Source organism: Lepidothrix coronata, unplaced genomic scaffold (assembly GCF_001604755.1).
Source record: "Lepidothrix coronata isolate B3197 unplaced genomic scaffold, Lepidothrix_coronata-1.0 Scaffold172, whole genome shotgun sequence".
Lineage (NCBI taxonomy): Eukaryota > Metazoa > Chordata > Aves > Passeriformes > Pipridae > Lepidothrix > Lepidothrix coronata.
This window is the reverse complement of record NW_016690352.1, coordinates 1276402-1291503: the sequence shown is the minus strand read 5'-3', so window position 1 is coordinate 1291503 and position 15102 is coordinate 1276402. Positions and strand designations below refer to the sequence as shown.

General features: G+C 41.1%; 2 protein-coding genes across 2 annotated transcripts; one reads left to right on the top strand and one right to left on the bottom strand.

The window, feature by feature from the left end:
• The first annotated feature begins 33 nt into the window (after positions 1-33).
• LOC108504668 (ES1 protein homolog, mitochondrial-like) lies at positions 34-5984 on the top strand. The gene is made up of 4 exons (XM_017829955.1): positions 34-247; positions 2599-2770; positions 4479-4683; positions 5691-5984. Exons 1-4 carry the CDS (start codon positions 140-142, stop codon positions 5881-5883), a joined length of 678 nt encoding a protein of 225 aa, XP_017685444.1. The 5' UTR covers positions 34-139; the 3' UTR covers positions 5884-5984.
• Positions 5985-7175: 1191 nt separating this feature from the next.
• Positions 7176-14453, bottom strand: ACOD1 (aconitate decarboxylase 1). Its single transcript, XM_017829948.1, has 5 exons — positions 14404-14453; positions 12850-13011; positions 11654-11743; positions 9490-9695; positions 7176-8554 (listed from the first exon to the last, which is right to left on the bottom strand). The coding sequence occupies exons 1-5, from the start codon at positions 14413-14415 to the stop codon at positions 7603-7605; spliced, it is 1422 nt and encodes a 473-aa protein (XP_017685437.1). The 5' UTR covers positions 14416-14453; the 3' UTR covers positions 7176-7602.
• Between the last annotated feature and the right edge of the window lie 649 nt (positions 14454-15102).

The following is a 15102-nucleotide window of genomic DNA, read 5'->3' as shown; positions in this document are numbered from 1 at the left end:
CGCAGAACACGGAGGCCGCGGCGGAACCCAGCAGCGCAGGCGCGGCAGGAGGAGGAGGAGGAGGGACGGAGCCGGCGGGCCTGGAGTCGCGGCCTGGAGCAGCCCCTTCCTGGGCCTGGGGAGTGGGGGGGCGGCTGCCATGGGCAAGCGGGTGGCTCTGGTGCTCGCCGGCTGCGGCGTCTTCGATGGCAGTGAGATCCACGAGGCGTCGGCGGCGCTGGTGCACCTGAGCCGAGCCGGCGCCGAGGTAGGAGGGGGGCGGGCCGTGAGTGTGTGCGTGGCGGAGGGGGTGTGTGAGAATGTGCGTGTGAATGTGTGCACAGCCCGGGGTGCCGGGCTCCTCCCGGGTGTGTGTTTGACTCGTGTCTTTGCTTCCCTCAGCAGCCGAGAGCCCCCCGCCTTGGCCGTACCCCCACGCCCGGTGGCTCCCGCTGTTTGTGGGATCGGAGCCCCTCCCGGTTTGCGATGGTCTTTACGCCACCACTGCACACTACCACTCCTGCTCAGCCATAACCTCCCTCCTTATGTTGTCTCCTCGCCTTTTTTATTCGTCCCCCCGCCCAAAGACGTGCCTGTTCCCCTGACAGGAGCTGAGGTCACACGCAGGCGGCTGACCGAGACCGAGAGGGGGTCTCATGTATGCATATAAATATCTGAAAGGCAGGTACCAAGAGGATGGTGCTGTTGCAAAATGTGGACTATATCATGATTATCTTAAGTCAGAATGTTTCTTGATTTAAGATCTTTGTATACTTTCATGCCTAGTCAGCAAGAAAGGAGATCTAATCAGTGAAACAGGCAGCAGCCGGAATCCCTTAGTCAAGGACATCCGGGAACTAACAAGCTTTAAGGATCAAGATGGTATTGTATATCAGTAGGATGGATAGCAGTTAGCATCCCTTACTCAAGGGCATCCTGGAACTAACAAGTCTTAAGGATGTATTAAATCAAGACCTTGATGTATGTCTGTGTATAGATTACTTACTTGGCCAAATACTCAAGGTCCATGTATCCTATAGCTTAACTATGTTCATTATAATACTAAAAATTAATGCCTACGGGTCAAAAAGACCCCTGCCCGGGTGAAGACCCTTCCCCATAGCACGTGTAGAAGTTAGCTGGGGTTATGTAACTTGTATGGCAATTACTAACCGATCATAATAGAGGGGCTTTACTTGGAAAGTTACTAACTCTGAATTTCCATGCATAAATAACAGTCTGAAAAGTCCAGTGAGTGTGCTTGATTTGTGGAATACCACCAAGCGCCCAGGCTTGCATAGCTCTGAAACAAATAATCAGTGCTTCTCTTGAGTGTGTAATTATTGGCTTGTTACACACCAGGTAACAAATCCAATTTTGTGGCAACAGTGCCAGACTCTTTCTGGTGGTGCCCAGCTACAGGACAAGGAGCAGTGGTCAAAAACTAAAACACAAGAAGTTCCACCTTAGGAGGAGGAACTTCTTTATGTTGAGGATGACAGAGCATGGAATAGGGTGCCCTGAGAGGCCGTGAAGTCTCTCTTTCTGGGGACATTCAAAACCCACGTGTTCCTGTGTAACCTGCTTCAAGTGACCCTTCCTTGGCAGATGATCTCCAGAGGTCCTTTCCAACCCTAACAATTCTGTGATTCTCTGAACCTGGGTGGGAGGAGTGGCTGGAGGTCTGTCCCTGCTCCTCTGACTGCAGGGAGCTGAGGATGGGTTAAAATCTTTGATCTTCATGCCAGTTGCTTTTGCAGCGCTCGCTGGGATTCACCTGCTTGTTTTCTTCTCACTGTTTCTGGGCTCTTTTTGGTAAACTGGGAGTTGTCAGAGAAGCCTGGGCCACGACATGGTGTGCTTTGGTCCTGTCTGGCTTCAGATGGCAGAAGGTGGTCACTGTTTGTCTGCATGTAGCTGCACTCAGGTGTCTGATGTTAACAACAGCACACTCATATTTAGCACAAATTTGTCATCTCTGAGCAGTCTGCAAAGGAAGCTTCAAAACAGACACGAAAAGACAGCCCCTGCCCTACACCTTTCACAGAGCTTTATATTTTGATGCAGCATTCCCCTTTTGTGTCTAATCAAAATAGGTTCTTCAATATTTTGTTTTTCTTTTCTGCTACCAGTATTTTAGGGCAGCTGATAACTCTAATGTCTGCACTGGAAGTGCTTGTAAAGTTTGCATCTTTAACTTTTTTATGTCAAACTTTTTTAGCACTCTTATCCCATAACAGTTAAGAGCAACCTTTCTTCAGAGTCAGCTGTGTGTCCAGTCAGGCTGCTGGTATAAATTGTAGTGTTCTGTTTGTCCTTGGGGTTATCTGCAGAGGAGAGGCAGGCTATGGCAAAATCAGTAAGCTTAATGTTGGCGTAAGAATGCACTCCTGTCAAAATGCTGCAGGAATAGGATGAGGAGAATGGCTGTGTTTACCCATCCTAATATATCATATGTCACTTCAGATACTTAATGTGTGATAGATCCATGCCGTGGAATCCACTTAACTTGGATAAGAGACTTCAGGGACAGAAACTGTTTTCATTAAATGATCTTTATTGTGACCAATATGTATGGGTTCTGTTTACATTTGCAACATTGTTTTATCTCTTTACTAGGTGAAGATATTTGCCCCCAATACTGAGCAAAGAGATGTAGTCAATCACCTAAAAGGAAGTCCAACAGAAGAGAAGAGAAATGTGTTAGTTGAAAGTGCCAGGCTGGCAAGAGGAAACATTCAGGATTTGGCTGAACTGAAAGCTGCTGAATTTGATGCGGTCATTTTCCCTGGTAGGTACTCAATATATTTATTAATTATTAAGTCATTAAGTTCACTAACTTACAAGTTAGTGTAAGCCAGAGTGTTCTTTTGGTATTAAGTTAAGCATCACACCATTCCTTCTTTCTTAAGATTGTGAAAACTTCAGTTACCTGCTTGCCAACAGGAACACTGACCAGAGTACAAAAATAGGGTCAGAACTTGGTGTTACATGGCGTTGCCTTAATTTTAGGGCTTCTGAAATGGTTGACAGAATAGCAGGTCGCCAGATAAATTATATTCCCACTCAGATGTGAGTAGATTCTGTTTTAATCATGTATCTTCTCTGCAGCTGATCAAGTTATACTAAGCATGTCTATGGATAATTTTTTATTTAGAGACCACAAAATTGCCTTCCAGACAGAGGTAATTGTAATCACTTTTAGAAATGAAGAAACCAGAGCGTCATGAGGAAATTATGAGTTGCTGAAGATCACTTTTGAGAATATTCATAGTACTGTTAAATACTGCCTTTGTGATTGGCCCTAAATGCTAAAGTAAGGCCAGCAGAGGGAGCGTGTGTATAACGCAGAGAAACATTCTGCCAGCACTAAAACTGTGTGTCTGATACCAGGGCTGATCAGGGCAGGAGGAGAGGCTCACAGATGTTTTCCACGTTAATTTCATGCTCTTATAACCCAGGCTCTGGGGATTGCTGTGATAACTGTTAGAGGGAAATAAACTCTATTAAGCTTGAAAATTAAAATCTTACCTCAGAGATTTCAGATCAAACTTGAAAGTGAGAAAACCGGGAAAGGAAAAATATTAAAAATGCAAAGCGTCTTTATGTTGTCCATTAAAATACTTGTGAAAATCTCTGTATGTTTATTGTAGAAAAGTTGATGTCATGAACATTCCATAAAGAATCAAGTGTAAAAACTTACTAATAACCTTACTTGGATTATTCTGATGGTTATAAAGCTAGCAAACAAAGGGGATATAAAATACAATCTGTTTGTACAATTAAATGAAAATTAAGTGCAAGTAAAGGTTTGTTATAACTAGTTTCTAGAAAGACAAAACAGCACTATTTTTAATAAGAAATGTTGGCATCATTCACAAGTTTTTTGTCTCAGAATATCATGTTATAATTTCCTCTTTATGTAAATTCTTCTTCATTTTTATAGTGTTAATCTCTTTGATTTTAAGTCCAAAAATAATTCTAGGGAAGGAGAAATGCTCTCCTATAATTGCTTAAGTATCAAACTAAAACTTGAGTGTTGATTACTGTACAGGGTCAAATCACTGTTTGCATTACTCCTCTGAATTGCACACTTCTGCTTTTAACTAGTATTGGTCTTTCTTCTGATCCCTCTCTTATCGAGGGGTGCATAACAGATGGTGCAGCTGTTCTAGTGACTAGCAGATGAATGGGACCGTTTCCTGTTTGTCTATTTGCCACTTATTGAAACAAAATTAAGCTTTCTGGCATATATATACATATATATATATATATATAAAACCTACATGGTATAAAAATGTGTGCCATTAAACTTTTAACATTGTAAACCCATCATTTACAGGTTACAGTTACATCATTAGGCTTTTGGCACAGTAACTTAACAGTCTTAGGTTATGTTGTAAAATATTATGTTGTAAAAAAGAGCTTCTGTCTGGTATTGAATTTAATGGCTTTTAGCAGTGCCTTACATTTGAGCTTTTTGTCTGGGTTTTTTTTAGGTGGTTTTGGTGTAGCAAAGAACCTGTGTTCCTGGGCTGTAGATGGCAAGAACTGTACTGTCAATGAGCACGTGAACTCCACACTCCAAGCTTTCCACAGTGCTAAAAAGCCCATTGGTTTGTGCTGTATATCACCAGTTCTGGCAGCTAAAGTCTTTCCTGGTTGTGAGGTTACGGTTGGCCAAGATAAAAATGTAGATGGAAGGTAAGAAGGAAATGGATGTAGATTATTTACATGGGAATTAGGATATTGGCAGTCTTCTGTGCAAAAGTCTCTTTATTTATTGTGCAGGGTGATGGCTAATGAGTCACTGGGTGTAGCATCTGCCAGTCTTAAAAGTGAGAGAACAAGTGGCTTTTACAGGATCATAGCTGTGCAAACATGCAGGTGACCAGGGATATCAAGTTATGTTTTCTCGTTCCATTCATGGCAACTGAGGGATAGATTTTAGCTCCTCTGAGGCGAAATACAGAATTTGCTTACCCGATGCCTTTGAAGGCCGTGATTTATCTTGCAAATGTGCAAATGAAGAACAGGCATTTGGCCAGCTGGCATTCAGAAACTTGGTACCCTGTGGTAATTTGAGTGGCTGTTTAAATTCCTTCTGTGGGCTTTTGTCTGCTCATGGATTTTTAATAAAAGTTTTTCCGGTCATAGTGGTTTGGGGCCAATTTAGGGGAGGCAGATGAGAACAGGGCCTGGCAGAAGTCAATGCTGCTTAAAGGACTGTCAACTCCTGATAAAACTTCTGCACTAAGTTTGCCAGCAGCAACAGTGAGTGGTTGTATCTGTTCCTCCCTTATCCTCAGAAAACAAAAAATCAAAATTCCTCTGCATAATCTCAGAGGATAACTTTGCATGGAGGTGTTGGAAAAGATGTAATATGTCTGCAGGCTCACCTGGCTTCTCTCAAACCTTTGAGGATCAGTTATGGTTGCACTTGGTATAATTTTATAAACTTACTGAAAGATGGTTAAAAAGAGAATTGTACCATGGCTCTGCATTTCAGACCTTGTTTTCAAAGGTATCAGATCATTTAGTGCATCCAGAAGGGATGGGAGAACCTGACAGTAGCAGCCCCTTTAACTCCCATGTCATCATCACATAAAGAGTCACTTAGATATTATTGTAGTTCTCTCATTCTAGTTACGTTGGCAGAACTTTATGGTTGTATCATCTCTTTGTGTTAATTAAAGTCTTTTTATTTACAGATTTCCTGATGCTGAAACGGCCTCTGCTATAGCAGAGCTTGGATGTAAGCACATTTGCAAAAATGTAAATGAATCTCATGTGGATAAAGCCAATAAAATAGTTACTACCTGTGCTTTCATGTGCAAGGCTCCTCTGCATGAAATCTTTGATGGAATTGGAACAATGGTACAAGAAGTCCTGAAACTTGCCTGACTGGAAGCATACAGACTTGTGCAAGGAAATCAGTGTAGCTAAGCATAAGCATTTAGCTTCTTTTGATTGTATTAATAAAACAATATAACTACTGAACTTCACAATTCTTGGTTTGTTTGGTGTGGTTGTTTGTTTGTTTGTTTGTTTGTTTGTTTTTACTCTTTAATACATCAAATGGTTATTTCTAAGTTTATCTATTTCTCTTCTAAAGTAGAAGAAGCCATGTGTTGAAGGTGATTTTTTTTCTCATAAATCCAAATGTGTTCAGTCTTGAAAAGATAGTGCAGTGGGGTTTTATCACATCACTAATGATCGTCAGTAGTTCACATTTGCCGTTACCCAGCTGTAATTACAGGTGAAATAGCTGCAAATGAGTCTGTTTACTTGCAGTATAGATGAGTAAATCAAGTCTACTTTATAATCAGAAGGGGGAAAGTATGTGGTTATTTGGGTATTTTTCTTCCCTGGTAAGTCTAAGCAAGTATAAGAAATGGACTTTGAAATTTTTGCAGAGCCCCTAGGTAAACCAACTTTATAAACTAAGTTCCAGCACAAATGAAAGCATTGTATGTGGAAAATAGACAAGTTTTGCTCTAATAGATGGAGCCATTTGAGATTTAATTAGTAAAATGAATTAGCTTTATTTCATGATTTTTTTGCATACATAGTTTAGTACCCTGAGGAAGATTTTATATATGTTAGAACACGTGCTTTGATCTTACAAATGTGAACAAAGGTTGTCAGCTTCTATTAGAGGCACAATCTGTCAAGGCTTTATACTCCTGAAGGAACAAAAAATTCCCAGAATTCATTATCAAGGTGTATTGATTTTTGCTGTGGACACTTAATTGCCTCACAAAAGAAGTGTTCTGAAGCTCACAGGTCTCTGTCACTCATGCCAAGTGTACTGTAGCCTAAGCTTTGCCATGCCTGAAGGAATCTAAACTGTCATCATGTGCTAATCGTGTCATGTTGAGCAAGTGCCTTGTAACTGGAGTGGGAATAAAACAGGAACAGATCTGTACCACAGAGCAGCCAAAAGATGGAAGTGGGAAATAACGCTTTTATGACGAGGAGTGTTGAGTTGTCCCTGTAGCTCGGCAGCTGGTGTGATCAGGACGAGCACTGGCCTTTAGCCCATCAGTGCAAGGCCAATCATTACAGCAGAGCCCGACGTGTTGCAGAGTATCAAGTGCTACTACTCTGTGCTGTGCTTATTTTAGCACAAATGTCAAAGCTCAGCTGTAACAGGTGGCCTCTTCAAGGAGGCTGTAGAGATAAATCTACAGAAATAAATCATATATATAAAGGCTTTATTGTTCTCTGTCCTTCTAACAGTGATGATTTTCACAGACACAGCATTTCCATACTCCTCCAGAATTTGGATTTCCTGTGTGGAGTTATTTAGGAGAAGCAGAACACAGATTTTTGGCAGAAGAGCAGGGAAATTTTTGTGTCGTGCACAGGCAGTGAGTGCTCTGCCTCTAGAGGAACAAAGATAGCTGAAGTCAGCTGTGCCAGCAGAGGATCTTCTGTTCAGCCTGACTGAGCTCTGCACATACGCAGTAAATTATTTACTTAGTGAAAAGCTATGATACTGGACTGAACATGGTTCTTGTGTTAGAAGAGTCTTATTTAAAAGTGCTTGAGTCACTAAACAAGAGTTTGCCCTGAATTTTGTTTGCTTTGTGAACAGCATCTAGCTGTCAGCTGGAACATTCAAAAGCGCAGCTTCTGTGAAAGCTCTCTAGCTGACTGTCCTGATAGAAAGGTACCTAACACAGAACAGTCCTCTACTTTTTCCAGGTTGTACACGGTCTCTATAATGCCTTCTGTGGCTTCTGCGGGCAGGACGCTGAGGGCATTGGATTGAAACTTTTTCTCCAAGTCCTGCTTTTTCAGAGGTTTCCTCCAGTGTCCGTAGAACGTATCGCAGCGGTCACTGATCATGTTGCCATCCCGAAGTGTGACACTCACTTCGCAGTAAAGACTCTCAAAGCTGGGTGTGTTATCAGGAGGGTGCTCCAGCTCTGTTTTGTGGAGGAGCTCCTGCAGGGCTGGCCGGTGAATATTCTCATTGGTGAAGGACTGGACTGACACACTGCCATCCAGCAAAGCAGAGCATGCAACAAACTGGAAGGAGTGTCGTGCTTCATGTTCTGAGGCTGGGCTGGGTCTGTTCACATATTTGACCTCAGGGACTTTGAGAATTACTTTCTCAATTTTATCAAGAGGGAGCAAGTTGCCACTGCTCTCCACAAGCTTCCGCCTAACAGAAGATGCTGCATCAGCCACCCAGTGTGTTCCTAGATGAGCAGGAAAGCGTTTGATGGCCACGTCTTGCTGGTCCAACAGCCAGGGATAGGACTGCAAGGTTGGCAGTGTCTGTGGGTTATAATCTGTATAAAAGGCACCTATCCCTGACTTCATGTCCAAGATCTGTTTGTTTCCTTGAAGGCCCTGTGAAGCTAAGCAAGCTGCTTCCAGTCCATGCTTGGCAGCATTGCCAACGTGAAGGGGCTTTGTTTGGGTTGCTGCATTAGCCAGTGGGGCACCTGCATAGGAGGCAGCGATGGCCAAGGTATTTTTACATCCCAGCTGGTCAAGAGCTAGCAGTTTAGCACAAGCTGCTGCACTCCCCATTGTACCAACCACAGTCGGTGGGTGAAACCTGCGAAAACAAAAATATCTTCATGACTGTATTTCAAAAATTAACCTGAATTCACTGTATACACAAGCTTTCTATTCATGGCTGTGGAAGACAGATTGGACCATAACAAAACATACATTCAGAATTCATGTGCGGACCTAATTCATGTGCAGAAAGTTGTCACTTTCCCCCGGGAATAAGTTAAACTGGAATAGTACCACTTGCAATAGGTCCTTCCCAGAAAACAATTGAAATGTTAGAACTGTTCATGGTTCAAAGCATACTGAACAGAATAACGGCAAAAGCATCACAGTTTATAGTCATGTATAAATTATTCTAAATAAATTTAAACTCACATATAAATTTGTATTTAATATAATATTTATAATAATAATTTAAATTTATGTATTATTATAAATCTATAATAATTTATAGTCATCTCTAAATTACACATATCGGGGGAGGTAAGTTTTGTTATTCTGAACTAGTTTTGCAAAACTGATAGAAAGAACGCCCAGAAAATAGCAAGAATACAACTAGGCCATCCCACATCCCACCCCATCTTCTTGGGCTCTGCTCTGAGCCCAACACTGGTGACTCCTTTCTGCTGAGAGCAAGCTGCTGTTTGAAAGTGAGGCGTGATTGTATGTATTCATGAACACCTGAGATTTCTAATGTTAAATGTTGCCCTTTTGCTGCTCTTTTTTATAAGTAGGAAGATCATCACCTCCTTTTTGTGAATTGGTCAATGCTTTCAAAAAGAAATTAACTAAATCATAAGGAGTTAAGTAAGTGTATTTACATTTAAGATGACCCTTTCCTAAATTTCCAGACAAACAGCACAGAAAATATGAGTAACTGTGCCATCTGTATTTTAACTGACATGTAATTAAGTATATTAACATTGAGAAAAAAAAACTTCCACTCAACTTTCTACTTGAAACATTTCTATGTACCTTTTTGGGATATTCCTGGCTTCACTGGAGAAGCGCAGCAGCCGACCTTGCACTTCAATTCCCACATTGAAAGCTAAGAGCAGATCAAGACCTGAGATTTTTTTCTTCTGAGGAAAGGCCTCTGAGAGTGCAATCACAGCAGGGAGCACAGCCCCGGATGGGTGTGTAGCTGGATGCCAGGTGTCATCAAAATCCATTGAGTGCACCTAATGGAAAGAGAAGCATTGTTTTGTCATTAGGAATAAAGCCTGACTTGGTAAGGTTGGCTCAGTCAAATGAAACTACTGCAATTGGTATAAGAAAGAACACGATTTTCCTTAGAAAGCAAACCTTCAAAAGTCTTTAAGACCTTTACTCCCAACATGGCTTCCTGAGAAGTGATAATGCAATAAAAATCTTGCCTGCAAGGAGTATAATTCTAATTCAAGTTGCACCAGCCTAAAACCAGTATGACAGTGATTCTTTTTTCCTGCAATTGGTTTTTGCTGCTTTAATTAGACCTGTATAATTAAAGTAGCAGTTCTAGCATTCACTATGTGAATGGTGAATTTGCACTTCACCCAAAACATAATGAAATATAAACAAATGAAATTACTTCCTCGGTGCTCCATTCTGATGCTGCTGTTAGGACTCACATCATACAGCTATAGCAGTCAAATCCATACTGCTCAATGAAAGTTTTATTATCAGAACTACTTCTCCAGTGCAACTATCCCCAAGCCTGCAAATGTGCAGGAGGCTTTAGCCTGAATTTTCAGCACATCGAAACAAGACTTGTCACATAAGGAACCAGACTCCCTTGAATTGCTAGGAGTAGGAGAAAGCTAGCTTAGCCTGAGAAAGTATCCAAAGTGGTACTTCTCTTAACTCTGCCCAGAGTCCAGCTGCTCATGAAGATGTTGGGCATTCCCAGCATGGCATATGGCTTCTGTTCTGGTAGCAGACAGCTGCAGGCAGCAATGCAGTGCAGTCACTGTTTGTAATGTACTGCTTATCAGACATGTTCCTTCCCCCGCAAAGTTTTGAGAATCCTCGAGGACCTGAGAGGATTCTCAGAGACAACATTTTTAATAGCACAATAATACTTGAAAAATTGACCTTTGCATCTATTCACCCATGTGTTACTTCTGAGCAAACTGGGAAGGTGCTCAGGCTCCCCAGTGCTCAGGTTTTACCCTGTAGTACTGGGAATATGCACTTATGAGGACTGTGTTTCTGAACAGATAGAAGAAAACCCAGTCTGCCTCAAAAAACTTTGATGCCATCTGGGAAGATGCCCTGCAGTGCAGGATAAGGAAAGTTGTGTCTAATACCCAGTAAGCTGTGTTTCTGATGTCTTCAGTAAGTGCTTATAATTGACCTGTGACCGAGATGTAAACTGAAATGATCATATACCTGCTAATGGCCAGATCTGAATATTACAAGGGCTGCTATGAGCTGAGAGGTACCAGATCTCATTTCCAACATAATTTTCTCTACATTGGAAATGAGCTTTTAAATTGGACCTCTGATTTTGTTGTCACACTAATTTAAATAGGCTTAATAGTACCATTTCCTTGGTTGGTCACCTTTTCTAGTTTTGCATAATTGCCAAATTTGTCTACCTCACCTCTTATGCATCTTTCAATTTCAAATGGTTTCAGCCTCAATCTGAATTTAGACGAATGTCTGGGGAGTCAGTTATTGCTTTAATGACAAAGTATGTGTCCAAAATATATAATTGGCTTTTGCAAAATGGGTAACTGAAGATTAAATTGCCTTGTGATGGTATATGTGTGTGTATCTACATGTGCATCTGTCTGTATTTTTCTGCAGATACGCTTTGCCAGTTGGCATGAAATTTGGATCCCAGTGAAATCAGCGACATCTAGAGTGTCTCTTTCTAAGCACCTGTAGCAAGGCTGTAACAAGCTGTAGAGTTCTGACCTTTGAAAACAGTCCCAGGTCTCACATTAAAGGTACGGTATGCTGTTGAGTTGGATCAGATATATATTACAGCTTAAGCTCAGTCTCATTGGAAGGAAGTTGAAGCACATTAGGAGAACTGTCCAGGAAAGTTTTGTAGCAGGCTTCAGAATAAGCTTTTTGGAACATTCTGTTCTCTCTAGAGCAAGAATGGCATCAATTAGTGTGATTTAAGAGCAAATAAAAGAGCATCCCTTACAGCCACTCCATTCACAAAAGCTGCATACAGAGGAGGCAGTCGGAAATCCAAGCGGCCCCAGATGGTACTGGATAAATCTGAGCTGTAGATCTGAAACAAATTGACATCAGTTAATTCAAAGTCCTGAACCTAAGGACAAATATGTGCTGCATCTCTGATATAACAAGAGATCAGACTATACCCTCTTGGGACCTAACTGCTCCTTTTTATGTGAAAAATTATGTTCTTTCAGAAGGTATGACAATAAACTCAGTTTCCTGTTGTCTTTTGTCCTATTCCGCTCAAACAGAGATCAGGGGGCAGACTAACACCATCCACTTGGCCACTCAGTACCTTCACAAAACCTCTGGCCATTCATATCTCTTCTCACCACCCATCAACAGTTCCCTCAGAATCACAGAATCAATTAGGTTGGAAAAGACCTCTGAGATCATCGAGTCCAACCTAAATGACAGGACTGTCATCATCTTGTTGGGCAAGATGTCCAGTTAAAGGTTTTGGTTTTCTATGTTTTAGTGAGACCCTGAGTAAACAATAGATGGCCTCCTGGTGCTGCAAAATGAATCAAAGGACATAAACTACCATGGTTTGGAAAGGAGTGTTCTCTGTGGGAAGAGACCTATCAGCACACAGAACTCTGGAGCATGAGGCCAACTAGGCAGGTCTGAACAACAAAATAGTGGGCTAAATTCCTCCTCATTGATGCACTCCTGTGTCGGAAGGGCTTTTCCTCAGGGTCAAGTAATCCTCTAGTTTAAGGAGAGCAAGACTAGAGGAGAAACATGGCTAATGTAACTTAGACAACAATTATGTTTTATGGACTGTAAGTAACCCACTACTAATTCTCCATTCCTTTAATTGTCCCTTAATTTGAAAGGCTGGTGATAAGTACTGTTTACTTTGCAGATGTTTTTAATAAAATCTCATAGGTGAAAGAAAAGAAGGGATTCTTAATTCACTGTATTTGCAGAGGGGGATCTTAGAATACAGACTGATACACAAACTGTTGCCCATCCAGAGTGAAAAGTAACTTGAGCACTGAAGTTTCCCTGTCTCCAGTGGAAAGAACACCGTCTCTCTCTTTCCATCCACAAAAGAATTTCGCCATGGCAAAGTTTCCCTTTTATAGCCCAAATTTTTCCTTGCTTTTCTTAAAGCTAAACCTTAGAGTGTCCTATAAATGCCAGATACTTTACCTTACTGTACTGTGTCACTTTGTGGCAGACCTCAGTGCTGGTACCCAGAAGCCCCACTCCAAGAGTATCCAAAATCATTCGCTTGCTTCTCTCAATTACTTGGTCTGTCAAATGATTTGCATTCAAACCATGAATCACATTGGCAAAATTTCCCGTAATTGTCTAGGAAGGGAAAAAATAAAGAAAAAGAAGAAGTAGATATTTATCTATATTTAAAGTAAACTCTACTATTTTTTTCTTTCCTCTTTTTTTGCTTTCAGTTTTGGGCTACTGCTTAGTATGCTGGCCATTTTTGTTGCCCTGCTTCTGCTTACATGATTGCATCAGCATAACTAAGGTTTGAATTCTTCCTCTTTTTATTCCCAGAAATGCCACTGTGTTATTTATACTTTATTTATCCTTTCATCATCATCCCTTTCTGTTCTGTATTTCGTCTGCTTTCTCACTGACTTGAATCCTTGAGAGTATGTACTGCAGGTGCTATAACTTTGCAAGATTATCTCTATCTGTCTCTGTCTATCTCTATCTCTAATGACTATTCATGCACACACATATAAAACAAATAGAAGTAAAAAACATCTATCTTTCCATAGCACCTTCTTATTACTACTGAAATCAGTGGGAAAATGGCATTTCAAGCTAGTGCAACCACTACCACATAAGAAGGCAAGATTTCATCTCCCTGATTAGCAGCATTATTATCCCAAATCTTGCAGAGCTTGGAGCTCAGTGGGAGGCAGGACTTGGCAGCCCTACCTTGCACATGTTGCTCATAGCTTCCAGCTTGCATTGAATTCACTCTCAGCTGGAGTCCAAGCTTTTCTCCAAGGCAAGATCTTGCCTCTTTGAAGAGCAGTAGCTCCTTGTTCCTGGTTCATGCTGATCTGGGAATTATATATATTTATTTCCCTCTCCTATTGAGCATTGACCTATTAGGCAAATTCAACCTGCTTCTTGGCCGGAGCTGTGAGCTGCTGTTAGTATCTACATTAGAAAGTAATCTAGAACTTCCCTTCTTGGACTATTAGAAATGTCCCCCTGTAGAGGTATATGTTATTTACAACCAGTCTATACACACAATTTCTTTTTTATACTGGCATTACTGAATATATATCTTCTCTCTCTTTGGAAATTGTCCCCTTCCATTTCCCCTCATCCTTCCCCTTTCTTTACTCCCCTGCACATATCCACAAAGAGTTATGGTATTTCCTTTTGATCTTCATTTTGCTAAGTTAAACAAACCAAACAGCTGTTCTCTCCTTTGTAATACAAATTCAACCCTACTGTGCTCATATTTTTTCATTGCGTTGTTCACATTGGATTCCTCTTTTTCTAGCAATGGTGACCAGAATTGTACCTGTTAATACAGGCAAGTTCTCACTCAGCCTTGTACTAAAGCATTAAGATTATCTTGAGGAAGCAGTTACAAGCAGTTTAAAGCATGTGACCCACGTATCCCGTACTGTGATATACTCCTACTGAAATACACAGAGTGAGGGTACAAAAGCTTAAACAGAGAAGTGCATCTAACAGTGCAAAGAAATAAGACAGTACCTTTGCCCACATCTTGTAGGGATGGTGCAAGTCCCAGAGAGACCAGCAAATAAGTTGTGATCAGTGAGCAGGGGAACTCACTTTCTCATTATTTATATGTGTCTGTCTGGGGTGGGGGAAGAAATATTAGGCCTTTTTTCTTGCTCAACTTGTCTTGTCCATTTCCTCCTCTGCCTGGAATTTTTTTTTCTTCACTTTCAACTTTCCTCTGACTAATTGTACCATAAACCGTGGGGACTTGTGAGATAGGACTTAGCCAGTCATGTTCTCATGTTGTGTAATTGATATATGCAATACTTCATTACCAGGTAGAAACTAATATATTAATTCAAGTGTCTTATGTTTGGTAGCATGGAGAGGTGTGTGGAACCACAATAATCCATGGATAACTCTACTGGTTGGGAAAGCAATCATCCCAATACTAGACTACAGGATGGCAGAGGCTGTTTTAGCTTAAAAAAACCTGTTGTTAGTTTGTTTTATTTTTTTCTTCTTTTGCTATATGTCTCTACAATACATACAATTCAGACATGGGAAATGTATGCCTTAAGAATTTCAGATCATAGTTTGGATTAAGGCAGCTCTTGGCACTTAAGTAGTGTTTTAACAGCATGAATGTGTTAGCGATAGGTTGTGAGTGAGAAATCTCTGCCCATCCCATCAGGAATGGAGCAGACCCCCAGAGGAGTATAACTCGGG

Bases quoted from the DNA above. Each gene is read 5' to 3' on its own strand.
- LOC108504668 (XM_017829955.1), top strand. From the start codon at position 140: ATGGGCAAGCGGGTGGCTCTGGTGCTCGCCGGCTGCGGCGTCTTCGAT. The intron at 248-2,598 runs GTAGGAGGGGGG...TCTCTTTACTAG, and splicing joins TGAGCCGAGCCGGCGCCGAG to GTGAAGATATTTGCCCCCAA. The intron at 2,771-4,478 runs GTAGGTACTCAA...GGTTTTTTTTAG, and splicing joins TGATGCGGTCATTTTCCCTG to GTGGTTTTGGTGTAGCAAAG.
- ACOD1 (XM_017829948.1), bottom strand. The intron at 11,744-12,849 runs GTAAAGTATCTG...AATTTGTTTCAG, and splicing joins AAGTGACACAGTACAGTAAG to ATCTACAGCTCAGATTTATC. The intron at 9,696-11,653 runs GTAAGGGATGCT...TCTTTCCATTAG, and splicing joins CTTTTGTGAATGGAGTGGCT to GTGCACTCAATGGATTTTGA.